Here is a 26580-nt window from a genome sequence, read left to right on the forward strand (position 1 = left end):
ACATCTAGTAGTCAAGTATATTCAATATTTCCTAACCAACTAACAGTTGTAACACTTGTATTAAGTAGCAACAAGTGCTTAGCAACGAAGCGTCCATAGTTACAAGTTGACACATTTTAAAGTGACCACTTTAATTTTGGCGCAATTTTTCAAAAAAAAAGATTTTACTGGAATTTACATAGTAATCTATAGATCTTTATTACAAACATTAACAAACAAAAGAAAAATTGTTCAAAAATTTGAAGGATATTTAACTTTTAATTAAGTTAATATTTTAGTAATTGATTGATGATAAAATATACTATAACCTTTTTAAAGACACAACTTTTTAGTGATAAAAATAAACTTCTAATTATAAACAAACGCACAACTTTTTATCTGTTAACATTTAAATTAAATAAACTAAAGTAGATTACCTCAACAATCACAAGGTTTTTAGTCATACGGTGAAATTTTTCAAGATAAAACTTTTTAAATTTCATGAAAAAATTATCACGAGTTTTATTTAAATATTTCTACTATTTTTGCCTCAATTTTTTTTAAATTGTTTGTTTTAAACACGAATAAATATTATGGGTCATAAGATGAAATATATTCAGCTTAAAAAAATAAATCAATATTTTCTGTAGGATGAATTATAACATAAAGTCAAACAAGTTAAAAAAATTAATATATAACATATTTAATCAAGCCTAGCTTAGTTAGTTTTAATTGGATTTTAGGAATTAATTTACTTAACATTGACGTATAAACCAGACTGAAAGAATTATTTGATTAACAAAAAAAAAAAACTATTTTTATATGTACTGACGTTCTTTTAAACATGAAGTTTAGAATTTATTCTCAATAAAAATTTTTTTTATCTTGTTGATAAAAAACAATATTGTGTTAAAAAAACTTTAAAAGATATTTTATAAGTATGGATAAAATTAATTAAGATAATGATAATTAAATTTCAAACTTCATTAAAAAAAAATAGAAATCTTTAATCAAGAGACAATACATAAAAATTATTGATATTTAGAAATATTTTTTGATATTTATTCAAGAAATGGACTTGAAAATGTAAGAAATTATTAAAAAAATAGAAAAACTTTTATCAAAAACAATAGTAGTTATATAGCCTAAAGGCGTATAGAAGCTGTTTACAAAATTTACATCAAATAAACCGTACTATCTTATTTATTGTAGAAAAATATGCTAGACACAAAATATAATTTCTAAATCAATTTTTCGCTTGCATATTATAAAGTTGTGTATACCGAAACTTGAACTTTTTATGTATTAACATGCATGCATTATTAAATTTAATATTTTTGTGAATAGCATCAAAATATCATTTAATTTAATGAGTTTAATAACATAACATACTTTATTGTGTTAAGGCTAAAAAACTGTTGTTAAATGGTTACATTACCAATAGTTTTCTAAATTAACTGTGAAAATTTTATGTAAAGTCTACAATATTAAAATATTTTACATTGCATTACAACGTTATTATTTACATATACATTCAAAGAGTAAAAAAAAATTATATTCAAATAGTTTTTGAAAAACTTTTTTACTAGTACTTTCTTTTCGTTGGACCTATTTTTTTAAGAATAAAACTATTCAAATGTTTTTATTTGACTGAAATAGTTTTGGTTTGAATGTATAAAAATAAAGGTTAGATGAAGTAAGTACAAAACAAGAAAACTTTTAAACTTGGTATTTTTTTAACAAGCAAAATTTTATCAAGTAAAGTTTAATGTAGCATGAATATTAACATATTTTGAAACAATATAAACTTCTATCATTTAAACTTAAGTAAACTTTAGATCAGGCCACAATAATAAGCAATTGAAAGTTTATATTAGTTTTTGTCAACTTATATAGGATACAATTAGACTTATCTAAGAAAATAATCGCTTAAGACTGTAATGTAGATTAAAAGCTATCTTTGAATATATATCGTTCAAGCATTTAAAGACATAAAATAAAATTCACTTAAACTATTGTTTATATTCACATAAATAAGTTTTAAAAGCTGTGAAACTTTAATTTAATTTCATAAAATTAATTTTAAATGATGTCTTACATTAAGCACTAAAAAAAAATTATTTAAAAAATGTTTTAAGTTTTATTTATCAATTATAAAAAACAAAGAAAAAATAAATATTATACTAAATAATTTATACCACCAGTTAAACAATTTTGTTTACAAAAAAAAAGTCCTTACAAAAGAACGACAACAATATTTTGTGAATTTAAGAAATGAATATTTAATTTATTTTGCTTGTCAATTTGTGTTAACATCAAAATAAATTATTCAGCACAAATAAATCAACTGAAATTTATCAGAAAAAACAACATTTTTATTAGCTTTTATTTTTATTGGTTAAACGGGCGCATATGCTGTTTTTTAAATGGATTAAGTATTGTGTTAAAATTTAATGAGATTATCAATGCTTTTAAAATGCGTTTGTGTTATAGTGTTAAGTGTATATATTTATTTAATTATAAATAAAAAGCTAACAATTGTAAGTTAACTTAAATATTAAAGACATCTTATTGAGTTATTTAAATTCTGATATAAAAAAAAGATTATATTTAAGGACTAATTCATCTGGTAATAAAATATATTGAATATTTTCTCAAAAAATAAAATAACTTTTTGCACGTATCTTGAAAAGCATATAACTTTAAACAGATTACTTTTTCTTATCTATATACTCTATCTTAACGTTAAAACTATTTCGAAAAATTCATTAATACTGAACTCATGTGAAAATTTACAAAATGTTAAAATTCTTTTATGTAATTTAGATCAAAGATACGCTGTTTATACGATTATTCTTTTAATAAATTTTTTTATTTAAAAACCAAAAATAATCTAAGGTTGTCAATAAAATAATAAACACAAATTTTTCAAATAAATAAGATTAAAATCTACTTATTTAGCGCGATAAATACAAATACTCTATTTAAAGTCTAATATCCAACTAACAGTATAGTGATAACAAAATTTTTCAGACCATAATTATAAGTAAACGTCTAAAAAATTGTAATTTTGAGCCACAATTTTTACACAGACTAGACTTGGTGCGTATGTTTAGCATAATTTTAAACTATCATGATCTTGTTATAAAATTTAAATACATTGTTGAGTTTGTACTTTGGATGTGCAAAATTTTATATTTTTGACCTATCATATGTGAAGTTTTTTGTTAACTAATATGATAAGATTTTTCTAAAAAAGTTAGAAAATTTATTTGTGATCAAAATTCAAAAACATTATTTTTATTATATGTTAATATTAGATACAAGTATTTCATAATTTAAAAATTTATATTTCGAGTTAAAAAAAAAGTTTTATTGATTTTTTTTAACTACAAACTTACTACGTAAAGAAAAACTAAAATTCGTACTTGTTTTTAAATTTTCATAATGTTACATAACTTTCATATTTTAGTTTTTTGTAATCATAATCTAATTTAGTTAAAATTTTTCAAAATAGGCGAACAGACATTATGCAGGCATAAAAATTAGCAAAACTAATTACTCACGTTAAGTAAAAATCAATAATTTCGTTACATAAATCTGCACAAGTTTAACACGGAAAATCTAGGGTTGAAAAATTTAAGTTGTAGCAAACTTTTATGCAGAAACGTTTATCAACTCTTTACTACTCCATGCGGATAAAAAAATTATTAATTACAGAAATACGATGTGCCATTACCGCTTTATAAAATTCAAAATTTTAATCACTTGGAGTTGTACAAGAGCAAAAAGTCTTTAATTAAACTTTACAAAAAGTTTAATAGGTTTTGAAAACTTTTATTTACTAAAAAACTTGCCATAATATGTTTTTAATAAACGTAAAACTTAAACCATTTAGTAAATTGGACAAAGTATGGGTATTTCACTATGCAACATATTTGAAGTCTCATTTTAGTTGTAGATAACTATAATTTAATTAATAAATCTTTAAAACCAACTGTTCTTTAACTCAATTTGCATTTTTTGTAAAACCATTAAACTTTATTTTATTTAGTAACTTAACAAGTTTTACAAATGAATCATTTGCAATTAAAATAATAATGAAAACACTAACATATTTTTTTATCTTTTTAGTTGGTAGCAGTAACAAAACACTACAAAATACCTCCTAAAATAAAACTTGATTAATCTTAGTTTTCCTTTTTCCATAATCAGCATAAGTACAAATCATAATGATAAAAAATTTGCATATCTTAAATCACTAGCATATATTTTATCACACAATGATAATTTTAATCTTTTTGAAATATTATTTAATACAATTTTTTCTACATTGCTTTTGTTAACATAAAAAATAAACAACCGATGCTTATTACTATAAATTAAAAATGCTATTTTACATAAAAAAACATATAATAAAAAATAGCTTCATTTTACTTAGAGTCCAATTGCATTCAGTACAAATCAAATTCTTAATTATAAATTTTTATCTAGATATTAAGATCTAAATTTTAATAAGTTCAGGGTTACCACTGGCTTTTGAGAAATTTATACTAAGTTTTATGAATTTCTTCCAGGTTTTTGAAAGTACTCGTTTTTGGGTCTATTTTTAGTTTAAAGTTAAGTTTAAGGTTGAAAACTTTATTAAATGGTATAACAACATTTAAAAGAGTCTGTAAAGCTACTTTAAACTTGTTTCTTAATAAAAAAATTTTTGATGATGACAACATTTTTTTATCTATATGATAGATTTTTCGTGTCAAATCAAAATCTTACTACTTAACATGTTTAAATTTCTAGGCGTTTAGTAATTATTGTTTAAAATTTCAGGTTTTTTAGCCTAAATTGTCAAATTCCAGGTGTTTCTAGGACTTCAGGTTTTGTGGCAACCCTGACTAAATTCTAATAATTTGTAGCTAAAAATTTAAAATTGTGTAGATCTTAAAGATAGTTAACAACATAAGCTGGATGAGTACTTCTACATATTTTTTCAATATGATTTTTATTATACCAGTACTCTATAAAATTTATCAAGTTTATTAACTATTTTTAATACCATCTTTCGAGATTATTTAACCATGAACTACTTTAGTTAATAGATTACATTACAAAATTATGTATATACAACTTTTAAAATTAAACAAAAATTTCAAACTCCATAAAAGAATGTAAAAAGGGCTGAAACTTTATTTATCAACACCAATTTGAACAATTAACAATAGTTTATTCACAACTAGCACATTATACATTTATCTTGTATAAAATTCAACTACAATTTACCAACTAACATTATTTTTGGTTGATTTTTTCTCCGTTTTGCATCGGCTTTCTGTAATAAAATTTAAATCAGTAATAATAATTAAACTAAATAAAACATATTATATAACTAAAAATTATTGATAATAAAATTAAGTTTTTTGAAGAAGATCAAAGACATTAAAAAGATAATGTTAATTTAAAGTTAACTAAAGTAATAAAATTTAAACAACTAATAGTAGTAAATGGTATAACTTTTCAATTAAAATAAAAACTTTTGCTTTTACAACAAATTATTAAAAACTTGAAAACCAATCACAAGATGTTACATGAGAAACGATAACGTTTGAATTTTTTAACAATAATATCTTTATTTATATTTTGAATTTTAATTTTAACAATATTGGTAAACTTCTCAAACTTTATTCTATTAAGTGCCAGTTCTATATTTTTTGTAACGAAAACCAGTGGTTGCAATTTATACCAAGAAAAGTACTTCTACTTAAAGCTATAGTCTAATTATAATTTAAACACTAGTTGTCACTAGAGAGCAGTACCGAACTGAAATCTGTATTGATTTTATATAAAATCAAGGCAGTCCTAATAGGAGTTGAACTAAACTTTGAAGTTTTTAATTATAAATAAAACAGTTTGGCTTTCAAATTAATCTATTTGAAAAAGAATAATTAATTACTTCAGTAAAAAATAACTTGTTTTTTAAAACAACTTTTTTTAAACTTACTTTGTCAAACCCAAACTTGTTGCATTAAATTCTATAAAAGGTAGTTTTGTTTTTAATATATTTATATTTGTTTTATAATTGAAGTAAAAAAGTAACTAAACAAGGTACTAAAATATTAAGTTTTATTTAAATTCATATTACATTATTAAGTTTGTCATGAATTTCGATAGTAAATTGTAATTACTATTTTTTTATGTACTATTATAGGAAGGTTTTTAAAAGTATTTATATACCATTTGCAACTAAGTATATAAAAATTACTCATTATATTTTTGAAATGAAACTAATATAGTTTTGAAAACGTTTGTGTTATAGATTAAAAAAAAGAATAATCTCTACATACTTAGTTGCAAATGCTATACAATATTTTTTTAGTTTTGGAAAAAAAAGCTTAACGCAAGCTAAAATTTAATCAAGTCTCTATCTCACAATAAAAAAAAATATTAAGAAAAATTAACTTATACAATTCCAAAATATATTTTTAACTATGTTTTAAAGTATGATTTTTGACTTTAAAATGATTAAAAAAAGTTTTAGCGTAAAACATAAATGCATAATGTTTTCGCAATTTATTTTTATATGCGCAGGAGAAAATAAAAAGATTAGTTGTAAAAGTTTTGACTGATATAAAATCAATACCAAATTTTTCCCAATATTTTGATTGACAAAAGAAATTCGAAAATAGAATGAGAGTTGGCAAGAAAAATGAAAAGTAGGAGAAAAATCCAATTTTTCTTCTAAAAAATAATCAGACATACTGAAGACTACAGTACTTTTTGCCAAAAATATTAATTACAAAAAAATCACAGTTTTTAGAAAAAACAATGGTGTAAAAATCTCATTTGGTTATACATTTTAGAGTAATATAAGTCAATAAACAAATCATTAATTAAGTTTTAAATAAATAATCCTAAAATCTTATTAAAATATTTATTTTTTGGCATTTCAACAATTCAATGATAATTAAAACTATTTTAGTTTGCTCTTTACAAAAACACTACACTTAAATGTAATGATTTTAATATAAAAGATAGTTAAACAAACGAGTAGTTAAATCAAGTATTTTTTCCGAGTAAAACTTATTTAAATAGAAAATTGTGTTTTATTACATTTAAACTTATCTAGAGCTACTTTTTTTTTTAACAAAAATATAAAAAATATTTTGTTACAGCTAACAACTACAATGACTGTCTATAAAATAAAAACACCGAATAATTTAACTTGAATATACATTTTGAAAACCTAAACAATAATTAAAGTTAACCTATGACATTTAATTATTCCTTTTTAACAAATCCTAATGAATAATTAAAAGGTTTTTACTCATTTAGAGAATAAAAAAAACTATTTCTACAGAACAAAATCTACAAAATTTCAGGCATTTCACATAGAATATTAATTGAATTATAGATTTCATGCTGTAGAAGTATTTAAACTTTTAATCATAATCAAACGTGATTTCTTAAAATTATTTTATTTTTATATATAACTTATTTAATTCTTTTAAAAGCTCACCTATAAGTATATTCTGTACTAGATATTTATGAAAAATAACTTTTTAAAGCAGACCAAAGCGATAAAACTTGAATACTTAGTAAAATACTTAAATACAAAAATAAAAACTCAAAAATCGACCAAGAAAATTCCAAAAAAAAAAACCTCAATAAAAGAGTGCAACTGGAATAAAACACAACAGATCAATAAAAATCGATCAAATTTCACATCCTTGTATGACGTCACCATATAACTCGGTTGCCATGGAAATTGTGATATTAATTTGAAGGGTTGCTACGTAGGAAAAATGTTATTTGAATTTTATAAAGGTCAGAAATTTTATGCTACTACTTTCTATATGTGGAAACGTTTGAAAAATTAATTAAATTTCAGCTGAAATGCTGGAAATATGTTATTGGTATTTTATCATAATTGGGAGAAAATATATGATATTTAGGGAGTACAAAATCTTGTTTTTTAGAAACTTGTAACTCAACTTTAATTTATACCATTTGCACTAAAGAATGAATATTTTTTAGTGAACATGTTTTCAAGTGGAACAAAATAAAGAAACCGGAGTTTAACTTATTGTTATTGGTATTTGTGCAAATATTACTTAACAAACAAAGAACTAAAACACAATTCATAATATAAACTAAATGTTTTTTAAACTTTGTTTTTATTTATAACAGTTTTTATTAAAAAATAATAGATCTATATAGTAAAATAAAGTATTTGGAAACAATAATTTTATACATCTGCTACACTTTAACTTGATACAATACTTTATGCTAAGAGGTATTATTAAATTAGGTTACTAAATTAATTGAATTACTTCAAAAATGTAATTTTTTCATATGTGGTTTATAAAATTTTCACACTAAAAGTAAATAAACGCCCGAAATTTCAATAAAAAGCAAATAAAAAGTAAGAAACATTTTATTTGTACAGTCAGATGAAACGCCCTAAAACAAAATAGAAATAATTATTACTATTTTAATATTTCTAATATATACTGAAAACCGTATATTATACTTAATCATAAATTTAAAAACTATACTATAATCCCATGGAGTTATGTAAAACGAAAAACATTCATAAAAAAATTATTTCATATTTTTAAAACGAAAGCAGATTTTGAATGTCACGAGATTTAAATTAAATTATTTTACTACGTAGATATTTTTTTTTTCTTACGCGTTTTAACTCTTAAATTTGATATTTAAAATTCAATTAGTTTTACTAAAAATTTTTAAAACATGTAACATTTGAAACATCGGGAATTGTAAATTAAATTAAACAAATGTAACTAATTCGTTTTGGTAATGTATCTTTAATTGGTCTATTAAGAATTTTATATTTTAGTTTCAAAAGAGTAATAACATTATTTTTCAGGTTTTATTTTTATATTAAACATCTGTAGTCAAAACAGAAAAGTTAAATTAATTTCTACTTTTTAAAAATATGTTGATATTATCGTTTGGTAATTTATTTGGAAGTAGTTTAATTTAATTTTAGTTCGAAGATAAATTTTAGATAAAGAATTAACTTTTACTTTTTGTAAAAAAAATAATAAGACTGTAAAATAAGCTGTTAGAGCTATATATAGCAATAAAATAATGTATCCAATGGTTTTGCTATTATAATCACAGTTAATGTTAGGATATAAACTTTAAACCCTACAAAAAAAAAACTTTGAAACATAAAAGTATAATTCTATTGAAAAGTTGAAAAACAATATAACCATACTGTAAAAACATACTAAATGTTTTTTGACAATTAAATTTTATAATGCTTGTTAAAGATCCCAAAAGCTTTAAAATATTGCTAAAAAATTAAAATAAAATATTAATTGAAAAAGTTTTTCATTAATCATAATTATTATTTTTTTTTCATAATTAAGTATTAGGCTGTATGAAATTTGTTACTGTTAGACTAAATAAATTTTCTTTTAGTTTGAGACTAGAAAATATTTAACAACCTAGCTTAGCTGTTTCAAATTAATGTTCAAAATATAAATTTGAATTCTTAGAGAATCACTAAAATTATGTGCATTTTAATTGAAAGAATATTTGTGGGTTTTACTAAAAGTTTGAATATTCCCATGGTACAATTACAACTTTTTAAATTAAAATAAAATATGTTTGTTACACGTGCTGCAGTTTATTAATTTAAAAAATACTTTAAACTACTTTTAAAGAATAAAAATATAGAAAGAAACCATTAAAAACTGAAGTATCTCTATTATTCTAACATGCAGCCAGTTAGTAGTAATTTAACATTGTAGTAAAAAATATAAACTCTGTATATTAGAGTAAATTAAATTTTACAAACGCACTTTTTAAAATTCACATATCTCATTTTTTTATAAGAAGCTACTCAAAATGTTTAAAAATTATCGTCACCTTGGTTATTTCAATTAAAATTCGAAATCAATTTAAAACAGAAGGTATTTTTATAACAAATATTAGGTATTCGCGGTGAGAAGGATAAAATGTGTCTAAAACTGTAAAGTACGCATTGAATTTTAAGGTACGCACTTTTTCCTGGGTTCAAGGTTGCTCCTAGGTTGCTTAAGGTTCAACCTTATTGATCGACTTTACATGATACCTTAATGAGAAATTACAGCCATGCTGCTTTAAAACTACAATTTGACTACAATAAGTTATTGTCTGTTAAATACAACACTCTTGATAAAATACTTATACAAAAGTACAGTTTGTGGGTCCTATCAAAATATCAAAAGCTTATATCTTAAAAAATCAATAGCAATTCTATAACGTTAAACTAAAAGTTAATGAAGTTAGTTACAGCCTAGTCAGTAAATAAATTTCATGTTATTAATAATGGCATGTAATTGCAATACCTAAAGTTTGGAAGTCAATTAAGTCAGTTGCAATTTAATTGGTGCAAATTACGCATAAAATGCTTACAATTGAAATAATCAATCGATTTCATATAACTGATTACATACATCTTTATGTAACTAGTGGGATTCAATAAATAGTTTTGCATGTACAGTAACCTCTCGCGAATCTACGCACTCGTTTAGTTACACATTTCGGAGTTCTTAAAGGATGCATAAAAAAATTAAAATTTTTTAAATATTGAGAACTTATTTTTATATATACAAGTTGTATATTAAAACTGTTCAAATATCCTTTTTTTTATAAATTTTTTTATTATAGATTTTACCAACTTGCTACTCCTTGTTAAGTTACGCATTTTTGTTGTGAACACACTGTGTGTATATTTGCGAGAAGTGCGTCCACAGCAAAAAGAATAGTATATAAAAGAAGAATATTAAACAAGTTTCAAACCTTGTTGTTGTTGCTGATAACTGGGCCAAGTAGTGAAGGGGCCATTATCGCCTGCAGGTTTTCTATTTGTTGTTTCGTAAGAGGGGTATTCACCTTTTGCGAGAAAACATTTTTTGTGGGTGAGGGCTATAAATTGTTGGTAATTTAGTTAGAAAAAAAAAGTTTACGTCTTTAAAATCAATAATGTTACTGAAAACTTATCAAGTACTTCGTGAAATAGTTTTATGTAAAAAAGTTAAATAAAATTTCACTTAAATTTTTTTTTTTAATAAATAAATAATATTTTGCTTAAAAAAAAAGTTTAAGCGCTTGTGCTGGAGATTATTTAAATGTTAAAACATGAATAAAATAAAAATCACAAAATAATAGATTTATTTCAATGCTGATATGTTATTTGTACAACCTTTTTCATCTGAAAAATCATTTTAAGTTTAAGATGAGTTGTTACTCAATTTAAACTCGATATAATGTAATAACAAATTCCATATTTGAGTTTATAAACTGTTGACATTCATAATTGTAATCATATTTTTTCATTGCTTTTAAAAAAATTATTTAACTTTCTTTTCTTTTGTAAGATAAAATATTATTGAAAACTTAAGCTTGATCATAAATAAATGTGATAACATTTTTCAAAAAAGAATAAATAAACTTGATATTCGGTTATAAATAAAGTTACTTAACATTGTAAAATACTAATCAATACAAAAATAATTAAACAAGAAAAACTAAAAGCCACTTAGACATAATATACTTCAAATATTTGCAAAGTTGCCAAGTTTTTATGAAAAAAATCAATAATATGTCTGAAGTGATTATAAATATTTTTATTATAAATATTGACAACTCATGTTCAGAGTTTCTTTTCTTATTATAAAAATATTCAATATTTTAAGCTCTCAAATTCTAACTTAATAGTTTATCTCTACAAGTATAAATTTCAAAAAGTTAATATAGTAATGCATAAAGCCATTTTAATTTGAAATCAACATACAGTACTAATTTAAGTAATCAAGTGTAAAAAAATAATTACTTTTAAAAACATATTTAAAGATAAGTAAATTTGAATTAAACTTTTTATCTATGAGTTTTAAAACAAAATATTGTATTTATTTTCAATAAGAAAAAAAAATTAAACGAACTAGTGTAATTGTATCAAACAAAAAACTTGATATTTTTGTTTACAATAAAAAAATTTATTTTAATTTACCTGGTATTGATTATATTTGAGTTGGTTTCTTTTTTGTTGGTAGTTTCTTTCATCTGATAAATTGTTTTTATGTTAGATATTGATAATTTAAATTTATGTAAAATGAAAAATTGCCGGATACTTCGAAATCGCAATTGTTATTAAATAAAATATTTACAAAAACAAAATTATTTTTTGCTTTTATAATTTTAAGTGTGCTTTTAATTGAAATTTCAAAAGTAGTAGTAAATCAATCAATAATGTAAAATTTAAAAATTTTCATAAAAAATGTTAATAACAAAAAAGGTTTAAAGAAAGTCTTTCCAACTTTCTTAATTGGTATAGTGTTTTATTTTTATTGCCAATAACATACTACTTAATAAGATTAACAATACATACCAAAACAAATTAACGAACAAGTTACAAATAACTTAAATTTAACTAAGTACTTTACACTGTTAATTTAACAAACATACAAGCTTTTTCTTCTTACATTTAACAGAATTGTTAAAATAATACTCGACTTAAAAAAAATCAAAATCTTCCTGAAAAATTAAAAATTTGTTTTACTTTAGCATACGTATTTCAACAGAGTTTAAAATAATTTGATCGAATTGTTTTTATACAAATTCAATCATTAGTTAGGCCTTCATGGATGTAAAAAACAGAAAAATTCTGATAAATTGTTGAAAATCAATACTATTACGTCATAATCGATATTATGACGTATTACTGACGTACTTATCAATCTAAAGATGTTTTCAATATCCCAGTTGACATCTTATATTTATATTTTTATTTATGGATTTATTTCAACAAATAAACTTTTATTTAATGTATGCTTGAAATATTCATATTTATCTACAGATATAAATCCTCGAAACAAGAATTTAATTTTTTCAGATTTCATTTATATGCCTTTAAAAAGCTGATCGAAAATTTTATTTACTGTTATTTTTCATATGCTTTTTGTATTAGATAAAAAAAAAGGTTTCTAACTTGCTACAAATTCAAAATTTCCAGTGCAAAATTTTTAATTAAACAATAAAATTGTGTACCAACTAGTTTTGCTCTTACAATTTCATTGCAAAAGACAAAATTTGTGATATTGTTTAAAAAACACTATTTTAGAAAACATAGAATTTTATGCTTTGCTAAAAAACTTTTTATTAATTTATTTTTCTCTGTAACTCTAAGGTTATGGATTAAACTTGGAGAAAAAGATTGATTATTTAAGAATAAAAACGTCTAGAGTTTTTTTCTTTTGTTTTTGGTCGTGTTTTTTGTTTTATTATAAACAATTTCGTTGCAGAACTATTTTTTTAGAACAAAAATGAGAACAAGTTCTTTAGACTTATACTTTTTAACTTTATTTCAATTAACCTTTTGTAAAATAAGATGACTTACTTTTTATAAAACTTTTAATGAAATATTTTTTTAAGGTTTTTAAAGTATTTAATTGTTTTTTAAAAGTAACTTATAAAAAAAGCATTTGTTAGTTTAAAAACGATATACTATTGTAAATAGTTTTTCTATTGAGACAAGTTTAAAAGTATAAGATTTATATGTCTTAAATTAAGTAATCAAAAATTTCATTTACTGTTATTTGATATACTATTTGATTGAAATTAAAAATAAAACATTCTAACTTGCTACAAGTTCAAAATTTATTCCAGTGCAAAACTTTTAATTTAATCAATAAAACTTTCTACCAACTAGTTTTGCTCTTACAATTTCATTTAAACGCCAAAAATTGTGACAGTGCTTTAAAAACACTAATTTTAGAAAACATTGAATTTTAGATTTTGCTAAAATACTTTTTTTTATCAATTTATTTTCATCTTTAGCTTTTTTTTATGGATTAAACTTGGAAAAAAATGATTGATTATTTTATTTAAAGAACGTCTAGAGCTTTTTTGGTCTTGTTTTATGTTTAACTATAAACAATTTCGTTGCAGAATTATTTGTTTTGAACAAAAATGAGAAAAGATTCTTTGAAATAAACTGTTCAACTAAAATTTAAAATTTCAAGTCTTTTGGAAAATAAGATAATTGATCTTTTATAAAACTATTATTCAAATCTTGTATTTCCTTTTAAAGTTTTTAAGAATTTAATAATCAACTAAAAATAATTCATTATAAAAAATTTCTGTTTAAAAATTAAATAATTTTTTAAATAATTTTTCTTTGAGACAAGTTTTATGCAGTACAATATATTAAAAAAATATAAATTTTATAATTGTTTATATACTACATAATTAAGTATTTATTAATTTTTTACTAAAAGAGAGAATGGAATAAAGTGTTGGAGGTGCATTAGTTTTAAAAAGTTATTTGTATCTAACGAGCTTAAAACGCCGAATATTTAAATATTGAAATAGAATATAACTATATTCAAAAAATAAACTATTTTATTAATAATCAAAACTTTAAACTTTCATACAAATAAAATAAAGTTATTTAATAAAACTCCAACGAAGTATACTATCTTATGTTAAAAGCAAACTTTTGCTTTTCATCAATTTTTTTAGCAACTATTTTAATTAACATATAAACAATTATATTTTATTAAATAAAACGAACTTTCGCTTTTAAGAAAATACTTAGTGATCATTTAAGCTAGTATATCTTGACATAAATATTTACACAAAAAAACTTTTTTTTTTGATGAATTTTCTATAAATTATTTTAGAAAGTATATCTTGATATAAAATAATTTTACAAAATATAACAAACTTTCGCTTTTTATGAACTTTCTCGCGATTATTCTAGCGAGAACATCCTGATCCTTATCATCAAGATCACTCAATGAGATGCCGTATTTTTTCAGATGGTTTCTCGCCTGCTCAACTGCTTGCAACAGCCTGTTCTTCAGGTCTTTCTTCTCTGTTATTACTGTTTAGTTTTTAAATTGTACATCACTATTGTTACTGAACTTTCATACAGAGCCTTAGGGTCGAAAACTAATACTTCATTAGCTTCGAGAATATTTTATCAAAAACAATTACACAAGTTGAATTATAAAAATAGCCGATTTTTTTTGAAATTCTAAAGCTAATCAAGCACATCGATAGACTCCAGCAGAAAAGTATGTTAAGAAACAAACAATTATTATGTCAACTTTGGTAAATATGTTTTAATTGTTTTATAAAATTTTTAATAATAGATTAATTTCTACAAATAAAAAAGTCTATACAGATTGAATTATAAATGATGTTATGCATCATAAAAAATAAGACACAATATAAGAGCTAACATTTGAGGGGTTCGAAAAATACTTACATTTGCTTTCGAGTCAAAACTTTAAAAAATCAGTTTATTGTACAACATAATTCAGTTTTTATAGTCAAAAAATTTTAAAACAAATTTTGAGATTTTGTCAATTTAAAAAACAGAAATATGTACCAAAGTTTTGTCATTGTCATTTAACCTGATTTTTTTTTTTCAGCTAGAGTTCTTAAGTTTTAACAACACACCCCTTATATAGACAAAAAAAAAGAAAATTGAAACTAATTATTAGAAAATAAAAATTTTAGATAATAAAACTAAAAAGTAGTTTTTCAACTTTTTTCATTCATATTTTTAAATTCCAATTATTAAGTGAATCACTTAATAATCAGTAATTGACTAAGTGTATAGATTTGAAGTGTTGTTTAAAAATTAAATTTTTAGTTAATTTAGTTTTTTTTGTCTTTTTGATGGCACCCTGTTTAAAAAACCTATTGAGCTAACATTCCTTGACAACTTATATTTCCACAGTTACTTTTATTTTTTGTTTAATTGCAAAAATTGTGTGACACTTAAGATAAATTTCTACAAACTAAAATCAAGTTGTTAAAAAATTTGAGCCTCCTATGGCCTTATTACTGTTTAATTTTATTTTAACAGCTTAGATATGGTTTAAAATTGTATTTAAAAAATAAAACAAATTTACAAATAGACGCTAGTTTAAAACTTGAGAAAATTTTAATGGTACTTCTTAAAATAAAATATTAAAATCATGAGATTTAAAAAAAATTAAAACAGCTTTCAAAAATCAATCAAAATTATAATTTAGGTTAATAAACAATATGCATAGAAGATACACTATAACATAACTTTTTATGTGTACCAAATATATAATTACAAACACGTTTTTTAATTGACTTGAATTTCATTTAAAACAAACATATTGTCATATCAGAACTTTAATGTTTTTACATAAAAAAGTACTATTCACCAATTAATGTAAAATATTAGCTACAAAATAACATACCTCTAAGTATAAGGTTAATTTAAAATATTAAAAAATATATCTGCATATAAAAACAACTCTTTTAAATATTATTGAACAAATTCATTGCAAGAAAAACTAAATAATAAAAATTTTACGACCAATATTTTGACGCACTTATGCCACATGTTGACGGAAAAAATTCTTACTTTTACGTCATAAAGGCATCTGGAAATTATTTTTAATTCTTATTTAATTGACGCAGATATCAGACTCAGAAAATAAAATTTCAATCATAGGCAATTGAATAATTTCAGACTTTTTTTTTAATTAGAAATTAATAAACTTATGTTTTCCAAATTATTACCGTGGAATAAAGGAGCAAGTTTATTCATTAATTTTTAAATAAAATAAAATTGTAAGAACCCTAAGAATTTTTTTCATAAACAAGTTTTATCAGAACGAAATTCAATAAAAAAAGTGTATGATAGACTGTAATAAACAAACTATCGGGCAAAATTTAATTTTTGTTATGATTTAATATCAATCATTTAGTATATTTTCATACTTTCAATAACAAACTTATGCAACGTAAACAACATAAGCTTTGAAATCAATCTCTGTGGAGTTTCAGCCAAAAGTAGAGAACAAAGTTTCTATTTTTAAACAAAATTTTGTGGAAATTATGTTTTGTTGTTGAATTATGGAAAGCAGTGCTTAAAAGAACATTAAACGAAAAGTTTTTTGAAGCAAATCACACGGTATTTAGTTTGAAGTAATTTGCACAGAGAAACTCATAAAAGTTGGGAAAATTGTTTGTAAGCTGCAAATTACAAGTGGCTTGACTTTGAACACACACAAAAAAAATGTTGTAATTTTTCTTATACAGCTAAAACATTTTCTTTAAAAATTAATGTTTAATATCAAAAAAAATGTTTGTAGTTGTGCTAAAAAGAAAGGTTAAAAACTTATACTTGATTTATTACGACAACAATTTTTTTCAAACTGCATTGCACTTTATGTAAAATTAATTATTTAGTAAGAACATTAATTTTTAAATTTATCAACTGTAATAAAGTTGTTATTAACGTAATACTTTATGCAACATTGTGATTGTTAAATATTAAACGAAAAATTAAAACAATATTTTCTAACAATAAAGTAATTTTTAGATAATTTAATGTGACAAACCTTTATTTTTACTTTTGACGAATTGTGAAACCAAAATGTGCAAATTTTCAAAAGTTATTTCATTTATATTTATTCCGTTATCAATTAAATATGATAAAAACTCTTTCAGTAATTTGCTGTTTTCTAAAACTGAAATAAAGTTGATAATTTATCTATTATCAATGTTAACTCATTTACATAAATGTTTAAACTTCGAATGTAATATTTATCTGACTATTATTGAAGTAAATAGTATTCTTTTTACACGAGGGGACTAAATCGCACGAAGACACTTTTGCACGAGCAGACAATTTTGCACGGAGAAATTTTTGCACGGGTTGAATTATCTATTTTTATTTTTTAATTTATTTTATTAAGGGAATAGGGGGGTCCACCTTGATTTTTACAATATGATCTTATTTTATAGAGTTTTTCCTGTGCTATCAGACATTTTTAACCGCTTGAAAAAACTTAAAGTATTTTTTGAGATATGAGCGATCAAAGTTGGTGACCTCAATAGGTTCCTAATGGAAGGCGCAAACTAAAAATACAAAAAAAGACCATTTCACTAAAAATCTATCTCCTCCTTCATTTTTTAAGCAATCTTCTTCAAATTTTCACAGAAAGTGTATTATTAAATTTTAAAAAGATTGAATGCAGGAATTTTTTTAATTTTGAAAAAAAAAAAATTATTAAAAAAAAACCACCTTTTTTTTTGTTTTTTTATCTAAAATTTTTATTTTTTAATTTTTTTAAAATTTTAACATTCAAAGTCTTCTAAAATACAAAAGGAACGTTTCCTAAAAGTTTTAGGTCTCTAGCTCAAAAAATGAAGGAGAAGATAGATTTTTAGTGATTTTTTAAATTTCCAATAAATTTAGGTTTAAAAATTTTCGGTCCATAAGTTTGTATCAGAAACTTTTTATAAAAATTACGATATCTCAAAAATTAAATAAGATTTTTTAATTCTGTAAAAACTGGCTTGTAGTTTGTACTTTAAACTTTTATATAGGATACAATGTTATTTTTAGTGAAAAAAAATTTCGGACTTATTTTTACTATGCCCTTAATTTTAACTTTTCGTTTTTTTTAACAATTTTGGTTATTTATTAATTTTATTTTTTATCACTAGTACCCCTAACCCTTCCCATCGGCCAGTAACTTTCTTTTTTATGGTTTTTTATTAATTCATCTTTTATTTATTATTTTTGTTTTTTATATACTTTTTTTTATGTTTTTTTTTACTCTCGGGCAAAACTGACCCTTGGTGCAAAATTGTCTTCGTGCAATTTTGTGCCCTTGTGCAATTTTGACCCGTACCTATATTTTTATGTTATACTTCTTAAATTTAATAAATGGTTATTATACTATTGTTATTTCCAAAAAAAAATTTGATTAGAAATAAAACTGTTATGATTTAGTCAATTTTGAGTATAAAAATGGTAAAAACAAAAATATTATTGTTTTAAACAAAAATTATTGTTTTAAAAACAAAAATATTATTTTTTTAAAAACAAAAAATTATAATTCAAACAAACTTTCTATATCGCCAGCACTGAGTGAGCTTGGTTTCTGAAAAAAAAAATATTTCTACTGATAAATAAATCTAAAGAACAATAACAATAAAAACAAAGGAAATTTATAAATAAATACAGACAATCGGGATTGTTATCATATTGTGACGCCATAACACTTTTTATACCGGAAGCAAAATATTTATAAGTTATGCAAGAGTGATATTGCGACAACAAAACATTTATTTTAAAAACTATTAATTTACATTTCAATAATTGTTTTTTTAAGTTTTAGTAAAATAAACGTCTATAATCAAATAAAGTTAACAAAAAATAATCTTAAGCTGAATAACAACAAAAAAAATATATTTATTAACATTCAATTTTATAAAACTCACCTTATTGTACAGAACTTGGTTTTTATTCACACTTTTTTTGTAACCTGTAAAATATTATTTCATTTAAGGTGAAAAAATAAAATAAGATATTTTATATGATAGAAATGACAAAAAAAAAGACTTTAAAAATATTTTAAAAATCAACTTACTGAAAATCACAATAAATGTACAACAGATAACTTAAAATTAAATTTTATATTAAAACTGTATTTAATGGGATAAATTTTACATTATTTTAGAAAACTAAGTAATCCAAAAAAGAGAAACTTTTATTTACAAAATAATTTTACATAAACAAAGAAATTTTAAAAGCTGTTTAATACAAAGCTCTTTAAGTTTAAGAAAAAACATCTTAGTTTTCATTGAAATAATACTCAATAAATTTCAACTTTTAAAAGTCAAGATTCATTTATAAGTTGTCAATATAAATAAAAATACTTGAAAAATAAAAGCCGTCATAAACATATGTATAAATCAAAAGGGGAAGGTTTTACTATTTTACAAAACAATATTTTAAACTAGGCTCATAAAATATTCATTTAAAAATACAATATGTTCCTTTGACGTTATAAACTTTTATTACTTAAGTAATTTACTCATTTTTTAAGAAATATATTTTTTATTCCAAACATATATTATTTTGTCTACACATTTTGTTTAATATTTCGCATACATAAATATTTGTACAGTAAACATTTAATATTAATTAAATGTTGAAATAGAGAGGCTCTTTACAAAGAATTATAGGTTTATTTAGTAGATAGTAAGTTTATAATCTACTTCTGGAATGGCCACTGATTTTTGAGAATTTTTTTTCAGGTTTTTGTAAATACACGTTTTTGGGTCTATATTTTGTTTAAAGTTAAGTTTAAGGTGAAAAAATGTGTCAAATAGAATAAAAAAAATTAAAAAGTTCTGTAAAGCTACATCAAATGTGTATTTTTTTAGATTTAATGATGAAAAAAAAAAAATTTTTCTGATGGATTTTTTGTTTTAAATAAAAATTTATTTACTATACATGTAAAACCTGTTTAAAATTCAAGGTCTTTCAGGATTTTTTAGTGATTTTTGTTCAAAATTACAGGTTTTTTCAATATTTTTTCAATATTTCTCAAATTCCAAGCTTTTCCAAGTTTTTTTCACCGTAACTTATCAAATTAAAGGCTTTTCCAGGATTTCAGGTTTTGTGGCAACCCTTTTAACTGTTTATCAGAATAGTGAAACAATGTTTTCAAAATCGTAGTATTATGATATATACAGTTTACATAAATATTAATATAAAAATCATTAAACCTTTCTTCAATTATTGAACTAATTATTAATTTGTTAGGTTTTTATAAATATCGCTATTTTATTAGCAATTTTTATATAATTTACAGTGAATATTTAAAACATATTTGAACTACTATTTTTTAAAACAAAATAAAAACAAAAAAAACTGATGTTTAATTTTAATTATAAAATCAATTTGAAATATATTAACATCTTTATAAATCAGATTTTACAAAACGAGTAATTTTGTTAGATTTTAAAAGTTAAATAGTTTTTTTTCCAATTTCATTTAAAGACATTTAAACATTTGCTAAACTACAACTAAAAAAAATACAATTTATGGAATTTTTGTTACTAAATTTTTAAACATTTATATAAATGTACACATATTTAAATTTGAGCTTATAGCTAATTTGTATTTAGTTAAGTCTATTAAAATTTTTCTTGAAATTTAATTACTGAAAATGCAACATTCAAGTTATAATTTTGTAATAAATTTTGAAGTACAGTAAAATTTTTAATAACATTACTTACTAAATGTAACTAAAAAGAAAAACTGAAAATATATTTAATACTTTTTTATCTGCTATAATATCTTTCAAGCTGAGAAAACTGAAAGTACTTTGTTTTTTTTACTTAAACTCAATTTCAATGCACTTGAACAGTAAAATAAAAATCAATAAAAGGGAAAAGTTTATTAATTATTAAAACAGTATATCACCGTGGAAAACTTAATTTTATAGTTGATTAGCGCGTATTCAAAAAATAAAAATGCTTCTTTAAATAAAAATGTTATACAAACAAACAACATAGGTAATAACATTTACTATGTTAAATTTCCTAAAATAAATCAGCCATTTGTTTACAATTCTTTTAAATTTTTGATGTTTTTTAACAATATAAAACTGAATATGAAAGCTTATTACAAATAACAAATTAACAGTTTAGAAAATTAAGAAAACAAAAACAATCTAAATAAAAGCGAAATTGAAATAAATCTTAAGAGTTTTTGTATGTAGCCGTTTGTAAAGTACATCATACAATAAGCGTACTTATTTGAAAAAATATTATAATAAATAATTAATTTTGTGTTTGTTGTGTCTAACCTTTCTTTTAAAGATCATTCTTTTAATTTTAGCAGAATTTACATAAAATTATGTAAGATAAATCGATCATTTTGGTATTTTTTCTCAAATATTTTTTGACCAAGTATTACAAAACAGTAAAAAGTTCAACATATTAATTTTTAATTTAAAATTATGATTTAATGAACAACTTATCCTTATACGACTAAAATTTTAAGATTTTTTGTGTTGATTTTTAATGAACTTGGTATTAAAACTGGTAAAAAAAAAGAGTATTGTATAAAAAAGAAAATGTTTTGAGAAGAAAAATCTTATGTTGCATATGTAGCTTACAAAATTTACAAAAAAAAAATCTTATGTTATATATGTAACCCGCAAAATTTGCATGCAAACATTCGTTTTACTTCAAAACATCCAAAAAGCTTTTTTGGCAAGATTTAGAAAATTGTGTCATATATTAATCTAATCAGAAAATATATTGATTTACTGAGAAATAACATTAATTTTATAAAGTATTACATAACATAAACAAAATTCTAATCAATATGTACGAAAAAAATAATAAAGCATTGATTAAGTTTTTAATGCTGATTTGTATAAAAATCTAAACTACCAATAGTGTTAAATACTTTATTTTTAAAGGATATTATCAGGCAAAAATACTAAATAAGTGTCATAGATACCAAACAACAAAATACCAAATAAATAGATACAAGCTAAAAAAACTTAAACAGAAATTAAACTTAATTGAAAGTTAATTAAAAATGTATAAAAAACAAAAAATCCAGAACAAACACAACAACATTAGGTTTAATAATGTTTGATAAAATATAACTAGTTGTTTTTAAGACATAAAAGTGCCACTGGTTTTTTGAATTTCTTCCAGGTTTTTGAAAGTACACGTTTTTACGCCTACTTTTATTTTACAGTTAATATAATTTAAAAACTTTGTTAAGCAGTATAATAGTATTGAAAAAATACCATAAAACTACTTTATATAAGTTTTTAATGAAAAATTTATTAATAAATTTTTTAATTTATTAATAAATTTTTTAATTTATATGATAGACTTTTTGTGTCAAATCAAAATTTTACTACTTAGCATGTAAAATTTTTTTTAAATTTTAGATTTTCCAGGTTTTTTAATGAATTTTGTTTAAAATTCCAGGTTTTGTGGCTACCCTGTTAAAAATTATAAGTATTTTAAATTACCTGCTGGCTTTACTCTTGTTATGTCTACACATTTTCCATAGAGTCCATCTGAAAAAAAAAATTAATTCATAAATAAAAAGTAATTAGAACTTACTATTACAATTACGTACTGTAATTACTGAAAAGTATCAAAATAATGCAACCAATCAGTCTAAATTAAGTAAAATTTGTTTTTCTTATTTCAATGAATAAAATTTTAATAATATAGTATTTACTTAATAGTATTCAATCTACTTAAATAACAGTTTAATTTCTGTTTAAACAAAACAAAAGTTTAAAAAAATAAAAATTGAAAAGAACTATAATTTACGAAATATCTTAACATTGATGTAAGCTCAACTTTTTAATAAGGTCAAACAATGAGTATAAAAACTGTGATTAAAAACTGTTTAATAAAGGATTTATAGTTTAAATGTTTGAATGAATGCAAAAAAATATGGAAAGTTATCTAAGATTAATAAAACTTAAAACGTTTTTAGCATGATATAGTTTATGTGCTTTATATCTTATAGATCACAATAAAATATCTCAACTTAATGATAAGGAGAATGATCAATTCAATATTATTTAAATTTTATTACCAAAACCATGTTTCACTCTCTTGAACCAAATCATATGAGATCATCAGTTGAAAAAAATATTATATAAATAGAATGATATAGTATACATAGTTTTATAAAATTTTGAAATAAAATAAAACACAATAAAAAAATTCAAACGCAAAAGTATATCATACCATATACTTGTTTGAAACAAAATACAACTCACTAATATAAAAGTTTCAAAATATTTTTCAAAATACATAAAGTACAATCAATAATTCATTTGAAATAAAATAGTAAAATAATGCATAATAAATTGATTTGTAAAGTTTTAAGTAAGTACTATTTACAAAACTAAGGTAATGAAGTCATTACAAAGACAGAACAAAAAACTGACTTGAATAATTTCCTACTAAAAAAAAAGGAATATATTAAAAAAAATTAAACTAAATAATTTATTCTTAATTTATAAAATGGTTAAAAAATGACTTAGGTATTTTTTTTTTTTGAAATTTATTAAGACATCAAAAAAAAAAATTAATAAAAAACTCACCATCTAAACATACATGATTTTGTCTTGGACAATATCCATTGTAAAGGCAGCCTGGAATTAAAATTGAAAGTTTTTTTGAATTTCACGCTTGTCAGTTATACTAATTTATTTTAACAACTTTAAAAGTTTTAACATTGCATAAGATAATGGAAAACAGAATGGCAGCTTTTGAAAAGTTATTTTAAACTTTTATCTATATCTTGTAACTACTACAAACTTCAAGTGCTTATGTTTTTTTTGTTTTTGAAAGTTGTAAAATATAGTATTATTATTTGTTTCTACCCACAAATTTTTTGTTTTATTTAAAATATTTACTAAAATTTTAATTATTACAACTAAAAACATTTTAGCTAAAATTATTGTGCTAAAGGAAAGTTATGTTTTTTTTTGTAGGAAATGGCTATAAGATAATACAGTCTAAAAAATAATATTTGACGATAAATTTATAATATAGGTTTTGAAATTTAAACTTAATTATCAAAACAACAAACTGACTCTAGTCTAATATATATGCAAAAATAAGTTTTATATTAATGCTTAAGTTTTTCATGGTGATTTATTTAGAGAACATTTTTTTAAACTAGATTATTACTTTTAAAAAACTATAAAGATTTTTATGAGATAAAAAAATCTACTTTTTAAATTACTTCAATTCTTTATTTTATACTATTATTAAATTTTAAATAAGTTATATAAATGGTAAAAAAAAATTATCAAAAACTATCAACTTTGTTTTATAATCAATGGTTTTTTTGTATTTGTAGTAATAAGGAAAACAAAAAAAGTTAATTCAAGCAACCACTTAATAATAAATATGAACTAAAATTTAATTTAGTATATAACACTTAAAAGACTATAATCAGCATACAAATAAAAAACAAATTATACAGTAATCTTCCTTTATTGTACCAACATATGTTTATGTGTGTTAAAGAATCAACACACTTCAACTGGGTTCTGTAAAAAATAATTACTGTAATATGAGAATAGAAGCATAGAATAAAGTAGGTGTATACACAGAACATAAAGTAGGTGTATATTATATTTTTTACAGAACCCAGTTGAAGTGTGTTGATTCGTTAACACACAGAAACATATGTTGGTACAATAAAGGAAGATTACTGTATAATTTGTTTTTATTTATTTTCTAGTAAACTTGTTTCACTAGGATCTTTTGTTAACAAACAATTAAATCTATATTTTTGAACAGGTATAATCAGCATACTTGATACTATTTTTTGAGATATGGCTCAAGTAAATTTAAATATAGTAACTTAAAAAAATGTTATCCCTCAAAAAACATGCAAAGTTTTGTTAAAATTAAATGGCTTGTAGATTTTAAAAATACCTAGACTTTTTTTTCAAATATATATTACTTTTTGAGATATGTTCTTTTAATTATTTTTTTAAGAATTCGAATTACCCATATTTAAATTGTCATTTAACCAAAAATTGAAGCTTCAGTATTATTTATAGGTATATGCTAGCTTATCTGAAAATAGTTTTTAAATTAAAACTGCAAAAATGTTTAGAGTAAAAATTTAAAGTGCATTTACTTTTACTAAAAAAATCACTTTAATCAAAATAATAGTTATAATTAATTTACTAAAATTGCTGAAAATTTCAGAAATTAAATCTTAATAAACTAAATTGAACTGATTTTAAATAAATAAATATATATATATATTTATCATTAAAACTAATATTTAATATTAAAAATAATAAAACATGAAACCTGAATATGGATCGGCATGACATGATATGAAAATAAAAACTAAAAGGAATTGCTTCATCATTAAATGATCATCGTAAATTGTAAAATGTGCAACATTATTAAAAAAACATTATAAAAAAACTGCAAGAATAGTGTTATAATACAATTAAAAACATGTAAAGTTGATAAAAATAAGCTGTTTTTTAAAGACTTTAACAGTATTTTTTATGTATGTCAAGCTTAAAGAAGCAAGTAAATTAGATTTAACAAGTTTAAAGTTATTTACGCTCTCAGCAGTTTTTGCTTATTCAAAAGTGCTAATTCATCAAAAATAAGGTGTACAGCATAATAAATTTATTTCTTAAGTCGATATTGCTTTGATAAGCACAAATTCATTTAAAAATAACCTTTTTTGTTTGTTTGACCTAGTTATTATTTCTAGCTTTAAATTTTGTTACCAACAAAAAACTTGCTTTACTCAAGCTACTCTACAGGGTGGCATCTGTTTCTAAGAAATATCTTCCAGGTTTTATTAAAAAAAGTATATGTTTTTGGGTCTGTTTTTAGTATAAAATTAAGTTAAAAACTGAAAACTGTTTTAGATTGTATAACAACATTGAAAAGATACTGCAAAGCTACTTAAATGTGTTTTTAATAAAAAACTTGATGATGACAAAATATTTCTATCTAAAATACAGATATTTTGTGTCAATTCAACTTTTTACTAATAAAACATGTAATAATTGTTAAAAATTCCAGAGTTTTAATGACGTCTCTTCAAAATTCCAGATTTTTTCAGGATTCGGGTTTAGTTGCCACCCAGCATGTTATTATTGTTACCAACGTCTTTTATACCCTAACACCAAACTACTCTACCAGACATATTTTATAAAGCATAAAAAATTGATAATTTCACTGTTTGTATTC

General features: G+C 21.8%; 1 protein-coding gene across 2 annotated transcripts in view; it reads right to left on the minus strand.

The window, feature by feature from the left end:
• The window catches only part of LOC145838025 (uncharacterized), a 49996-nt gene extending 24200 nt beyond the window's left edge, over positions 1 to 25796 (minus strand). Inside the window, exons 1-10 of one of the 2 annotated variants that reach the window (XM_082945546.1) lie at positions 25675 to 25796; positions 23940 to 23990; positions 22845 to 22892; positions 19276 to 19319; positions 18902 to 18935; positions 17385 to 17513; positions 14717 to 14875; positions 12002 to 12054; positions 10792 to 10917; positions 5268 to 5308 (exon numbers count right to left, since the gene is read on the minus strand). In XM_082945546.1, the coding sequence (XP_082801672.1) occupies positions 5268 to 5308; positions 10792 to 10917; positions 12002 to 12054; positions 14717 to 14875; positions 17385 to 17513; positions 18902 to 18935; positions 19276 to 19319; positions 22845 to 22892; positions 23940 to 23990; positions 25675 to 25735 (746 nt within the window). In that variant the 5' untranslated portion in view covers positions 25736 to 25796. The remainder of the gene's footprint in view (positions 1 to 5267; positions 5309 to 10791; positions 10918 to 12001; positions 12055 to 14716; positions 14876 to 17384; positions 17514 to 18901; positions 18936 to 19275; positions 19320 to 22844; positions 22893 to 23939; positions 23991 to 25674) is intronic. The other variant, XM_082945547.1, reaches the window with a different exon arrangement.
• Positions 25797 to 26580: the final 784 nt, after the last annotated feature.

Source organism: Thalia democratica, chromosome 6 (assembly GCF_965202585.1).
Source record: "Thalia democratica chromosome 6, ktThaDemo2.hap1.1, whole genome shotgun sequence".
Lineage (NCBI taxonomy): Eukaryota > Metazoa > Chordata > Thaliacea > Salpida > Salpidae > Thalia > Thalia democratica.